Source organism: Cryptomeria japonica, chromosome 8, assembly GCF_030272615.1.
Source record: "Cryptomeria japonica chromosome 8, Sugi_1.0, whole genome shotgun sequence".
NCBI lineage: Eukaryota > Viridiplantae > Streptophyta > Pinopsida > Cupressales > Cupressaceae > Cryptomeria > Cryptomeria japonica.
The window spans coordinates 720,919,605-720,926,355 of NC_081412.1; the positions used below are offsets into that span (position 1 = coordinate 720,919,605).

The 6,751-nt window shown below is 24.1% G+C and overlaps 1 protein-coding gene across 1 annotated transcript; it reads left to right on the forward strand.

Annotated features, from left to right (window-relative positions):
* Positions 1-4,773: 4,773 nt before the first annotated feature.
* LOC131074197 (probable mediator of RNA polymerase II transcription subunit 26b) lies at positions 4,774-5,705 on the forward strand. The gene is made up of 2 exons (XM_058010760.2): positions 4,774-5,328; positions 5,421-5,705. The coding sequence occupies exons 1-2, from the start codon at positions 4,866-4,868 to the stop codon at positions 5,534-5,536; spliced, it is 579 nt and encodes a 192-aa protein (XP_057866743.1). The 5' UTR covers positions 4,774-4,865; the 3' UTR covers positions 5,537-5,705.
* The last annotated feature ends 1,046 nt before the right edge of the window (positions 5,706-6,751 follow it).

Genomic DNA, 6,751 nt, shown 5'->3' on the forward strand with positions numbered 1-6,751 from the left:
TTCTCTAGCCTCTTGCCCATATAAGTAGGCTATTGTACACATTGTAACCTATCTTAGCACTAATCTATAATTCCTTGGTGAAATATATCTCTCTTTCTATGGAAGTTGCTCACAATCATGATCTTGACTTGCGAGGTTGCAAACTTCAACATAATTTAACATAAAGCAGGAAACAAAATAAATATTCATTTATGGAAGCTTTCTAATTTTAGATCTAATCACAAAATATTGTTTGTAATCATTTAACAAAATATTAAGAAAACACCTTAATACCACAATCGAAACTAAATTGAATGCTTTCTTTTATCTTTTTGAAAAATACACACTAATTATTCCCATCTAAACCTCTATATTCTAAAATTATTTACTTCTACTTATTAATTTATTCTTTGATATAACATAATATAATAAAGAGTAAGTGATTCATTTCTTTAAAAATAACCAATTAATATGAAATACACAAATCGTTAGAGCATAAAAAAATACACACATACATACATACATACATACATACATACATAAATACATACATACATACATACATTATGTTTCTAAACAATGCTTAATAATTCTCTTTCAATCTTGATGTCCAAACATGCAAAACTAAAAATTAAAATAAATAAATGAATATTTTAAATTACATAGAATTGAATCCCATCAAACCCATATATATATAAAATTATAATTTAAGGCATTACCAATAAAAATATGGAAATTTAAGCTTATTGTTTACTTCAAGCATTCAAAATTAGTTTTGGTAATGTGTTTTTTTTGCTTTTGTTTAGTGTTGTTGATTTATAGTTTAAATATAGCAAAACTAATTTTGTCTTTATATAAAGATTCAATTTTTTTCAAAAAATTATTTTTCTTATTTAATTTAAAATAATGACATGTTAAAAAATATTTTAATTAATTAAATACAATTGAAATAAATACTCAAATACTATTAAAATCACATAATATATAATAAAATATTTAAAAAAATTAAATTTAATAATATAAAATAATAAGCTAAATTAATAAATAATGCGAAAGGTGTGTAGTTTTCTTGTGTATGAAAGCTAAATTAAGTATATATTTTATTTCTAAATTTAACTATTTCTTTTTAAATAAATAAATATTATGAACAAAAATAGAAATCTAAGTTAGTTGTTTTTAGTTTTGATAATATATATTTTTAGTTTTTGTTTAATGTTGTTAATTTAGCAAATCTAATTTAATCTTTTGTTGTTAGTATGCATTCTTAAAATCCATGAGATGAGTTATTAGTAATTATTTTCTCTATTCTAAACTCTCTCTTCTTTCTTGGGGTATTTCAATACCATTCTCTTTAGCTCATATAAATGAGGGGGTTTGTAAAATATCACAATTTTAGAAGGAATTCTCACATTATGTCTATTTTAGGAACTTGATGGAATTTATCAAAAGAATGAATTATACAATTGAGCAAATAGGATACTACATTATAATAAGAACATAGAAAGGACTGATAGTGTATAGACAATTTTGACACTATAATTTTGAATGGTTAAATTTGCCTTTTTAAATTGAGGGCCCTATTATTTTACTATCAAGCTTGAAATTTCTATAGGCTACCAACCATATAAATTCCCTTTCAAGTTCAAAAATATATGGATTTGGACTCACCTTCTCAAAAGGATTGAATAATGATTTTATGACACTCCCAAATTGAAGGGTTCCAAAATGTTCTTCTTTTCTACAATCTAAGACTCAATTTTAAATAGAACCATTTTCAATTATGAGGTCATGGACTCCATTTTTCAATAAAAGAAAAATACATTGATTATCAAATAAATATCAAGAAAGCTTATGATATGACATATGAGCACATTCAAATGAAGTGGATTCAATATGTAGCGATTAATTAGATTTCCAATTGCATTTATAAGCCTAAGTATTTTCATTTTAATTAATGTCAATTCTTTCGTCCTCACACTTTAAAACAGGGAACCTTATATCCCATTTCTTTTCATAATCACCACAATTTTTTTTAGATTATGCAATTGTAATTGAATTGGAGTTGTGTATAAGTTACACTTCAAATAAAATAAGATTCAATTTATTTTAAAAAATTAAATATATATTTTCTAGTTATATACATAGAGAAATTATAAAATGATTAGTGGATTTTATTTCAAATCAAATTAAATTAAATAACAATATAAAAACTAAATTAAATTAAATTAAATAATTAAAAGTAAATTCAAATAATCTAAATTAGATTTAATAAGTTAAATGAAAATAAATTAAATAACTTAAATGAAAATAAATTAAATAACTTAAATTAAAATAAATAAAATAAAATAAATAAAATAACTTAAATTGAAATAAATTAAATAATTTAAATTAAAATAAATCAAATAACTTAAATTAAATTAAATTACTTAAATGCAATTAAAATAACTTAAATGAAACTAAATTAAATAACTGCAATCACAAGATTTTCATAATAGACTTTGAAGACATGCATTTTCAATGACCTCACTAGAACTGTTTTTTCTTTAATTTCAATATGGATTAAATATGTAATGCATGGTTGTACTTAGTCTAGTCAGCTTGTAGTTATACTAAGACTTCTCAAATTAAATATTTTTATATTTTATTTTAGTAATATATATTATCAAATTAAATTACTTAAATAAAAAAAATTAAATAACTTAAATTAAAATAAATTAAACAATATATTATTAGAATTTTATAGTTTCTTTCATGCATAATAAATTATATTACAGGTTAAAATCACTTTAATATTTAGTTTTATTGAAATATAAATCCATTAATATGTACAAATTAGAATCAATTTAATATAAAATAATATAAATTCTCACTTTTTAATTTTAATATAAAATATGAAATATCTAAAAAAAAAGAGAGATTGCATGTTTTACTTTAAATAAAAGTACATAGAAGAAAAATTAAATGTTCACTTCAAAATTTAAATGTTTAATGCAACCATTGCAATGTATTTATGACTTTATTGTTTAGTAGTTTACATTTTTTTTTAATTTTCATTTGTAATTAAGATTCTTATACTTATTTACTATACATATTTTTATAACAAATTTTTCAAGTACTATATGTATTCGTTCTCCCCAAACTTAGGCCCTTGGTCAGATCAAAGGAAAAACAAAAATGCTAGTTTGACTTGGCATGCCCCAGCCACCAAGTGTCATGTAATTACAATTAATCGCGAGTTATCAATGTTTTCTCCTTATGTGGTTAGTATAACATAAGTTGTGACACTCCTATCCACCAAATATAGATAAAAATGATCAATAAGCTAAATCCAAACTACAACTCAATGACATCTTCATGAAACCTATTTGGTGGAAGCTTATACACTATATCCTAAAACAAGTATGGAAACCAATAGATCAATTCCTGTGTTTACCCTTTTGTGCATTGGGTTCTATTTATTTCTACCAAATTCTTATCATATAATCAATTGTTGTCCTTTCCTACGATTTAAGAAGAGCTCATTAAGACTAATCCACCCATTGTCTTGTAACCACTACACCCTTGAAACAACATCAACCCCTCCCAAGGGCACAACATCATTATCCATCCTCCATTGCTATTACACCAACCCCCATCAACTAGCAACATGTTTAATTGAAAATTATTAAATTGATAAAATCTTTTCAAGCAATTCACTTCAAAATCATTACTAACAAACTCTTTATTTTCACAATTTGATATCTCTCATATCTTTACTTAGATTTTTTAAAATATAGGTATGGTAGTTTTATTATAATTAATTTTATTTTACCATATTAGTTTTTAAATATATATTTGTCTTCTTTAAATTTTAATTATTGCATTAACAATGACAAATAGTGTTAGTAAACTAAAAATAAGTTTAAATTGATAAAATCATATTATATTATTATAAACTTTTGAATGTGTAATAAATAATAAAAAGATTCTTAATTTTGTAGTTAATCAAATTATTGTTAATTATTTTTTAAATAATTTATTTATAATTTTTAATAAAAAATATTTATTAATATTATTTTTTTGCAATACTATTATTTTTAAATAATAGTTATAATTATATTTTAGTTAATGTATTAACTATGACAAATAGTGCTAATACAATAAAAATACAAATAAAAATCAGTTTAAATCATTTTTATTAATTTCAACATTTATCATGCTGTGTTTTATTCTTATTCCGTGAGATAAAATTATATTATATTATATTATATACTTTTTAATGTGAATATAAGAAAATTCTTAATTACTTCAAAAACATTCATCAATATAATTACTATATATTTTTGAATGTATATTAAATAATAAAAAGATTCTTAATTTTATAGTTAATCAAACTATTGTTAATTATTTTAAAAATATTTTTGTTATAATTTAAAATAATAATAATTTTTATTAAAATTAAATATATTATTGTTATATATATATATATATATATATCAATTAAGCTATTCTTAACATAGTTATATTCTACAAATAGAAACTAATGAAATATTAATTCATTTTAAAAATTTGCATATAATTTTATCTAAAATTATATTAATCTAGAAATATAACAACTAAAAACAAATGATAATAACCATGTTTTTTAAGACATATCGGATAAAAGCAAATCCTAAAAATAGAAAAAAACATATTCCTAAAAATAGGGAAAAAAACATATTTTTAAAAACTAAAAAAATAGCGAAAACTTATTTTTAAAAACTACTATAAAATAATTGAAAAACTCGCATTGTTTGTTTGAATTGCAGGTTGGAACCAATTTTTAATAAATTGCATCGAATTGAATCCTCATCCATTGTTCGTGAGCATTGAGCAAGACTGAGAATTGGAGTTGAGAGAAGATTAAAATGACATCGAATATCATGGAAAAATGGCGCAAGTTTTTTGAGGCTGCAGATTGTGATATATTCACTGTGATTGAGGCTGCAATTCTCGTTGCAGCTTTTGATTGCCCCAATGAATTGAGAAAAAGAAGAGACAAGATTGCTGAGACACTTTTCACATCTTCTTCTGCTGATGCTAATTCTAATTCTGCTACGTCCTCTCAAGAGGAAGACCAAGATCATTCCGGAAATGCCGAAGAAAAAGATCAGGAAGATCATTCCGGAAATGCCAAAGAAAAAGATCATTCTGGAAACGGGGAAGAAAAAAATCAGTCTGAAAATGCGGAAGATCCAAAGCAGAGTGTAAACCATGTGGTTACCATTTCTCACGAGTGTAAATCGAAGTCTGCCGATGAGAAATTTTTAAGAGAGAAGATGGAAGCATCCAAGAGAAGACTGCAACAAGGGTACCAGCAAGCAGAAACAGGTGTTTTTTTTCCAAAAACATTTAAATCATGTAGTACTAAACCATGAATGAAGTGAGCTAAGCTAATGTTAATGATTTTTTTGTTTGTGCAGCGAAGAAGCGACGCACAGTTCAAGCAATCGAACTGCAAGATCTGCCGAAACAGCTTGGAAGACCTATTTTTCATCAGTCCAAACAGCATGGAAGACCTATTTTTCGAATCAAGTAATTTCAGCTTATTTCATTATCTCTGGTGAAGGGAATATATCCGGCTCCTTTAGGGCATCCCAATTATGTATGTAAGAGAGAGAAAAATTTCATGTTATTTTGACAAAATCTGTAAGCTATCGTCTCATAAACTTCGCATATCCTCTGGAAATGGATTTCAAAATTATAAGTTTCAGGTTGTTCATGTTTTGATAATTCTTATATTTTTATTGAATTTGCAAGTATCAATGACCTTCCAGTCGTAGCAGAAATAGCATGTGAAAAAGAAATCTATGTGAAGTATGAGTGTTTTCATACCAGATGATCTTTCATCCTTTTGAAATACATTTTTTCTTTTCCTGTTCTTTCAAATGTGAAAATGTATAAAAAACCAATCTTTTAAATGGATATTCTTATAGATTAGGGTTTTCAAAATGTTCTAGAATATAAGGGCTATCATTCAAGAGATGAGATGATTAAATGTTCAAACAATAGAAATATTTTCTTAAAAGTTGTTTAGTTTAAATGAATTTAAATCAGCCTGAAAATAATAAAGTCTAAACTTATTAATTACGTTATAATTTAAAGAGCATTGTAATTAAATTTTAATACTTTAGTATTTATATATATATTTAATTTAATTTTGTGAGATCAATGAAATTAAAATAAAAAAGATCTTTATTGAAGTGGTTTATATTTTCTAAATTAATTTTAAGTGTCTTATAAATTAAATGAAATTCAATATTTTAGAAGTGATTTCCAACAAGATCAACTATGTCAATTCTCTCAATAGATATAAGAAATTAAACATCATGCTTTGGTTAATGTGATAATTGTAGAATTTTAAAACTCATTTATCTTATATTCTATTTAATTTAATATTCTTAATGATTAACCCAAATTGAATAAGAACAACCCAAGGCTTCTAAGAAAAATTCCCTTCGTATGGAGGACTACATCACTCCCACATGTGGTGGATGAGTGTTGTTCTTTTTGTGTTAGGTCACAAGCCTTTGCCCATGGCCATTGGAAGTTTCTCCCTTATGTTACTTTCATATTAATCATGAAAGAAACAACACATAGATTTATTCTTGTCTTATGCCAAGTTGCCATTGAAATTTAACTCTATAAATTGCAAGTACTAATATTTTAGATTGTCTTTTTCCCTTTTTGATTATTTAGATTATCTCGTGTTTAGATTTGGTAATGATAATATGATTGTTTGATTATTGTTTAC

Coding starts and splice junctions, on each gene's coding strand:
- LOC131074197 (XM_058010760.2), top strand. CDS start 4,866: ATGACATCGAATATCATGGAAAAATGGCGCAAGTTTTTTGAGGCTGCA. Junction 5,329..5,420: donor GTACCAGCAAGCAGAAACAG/GTGTTTTTTTTC, acceptor TTGTTTGTGCAG/CGAAGAAGCGACGCACAGTT.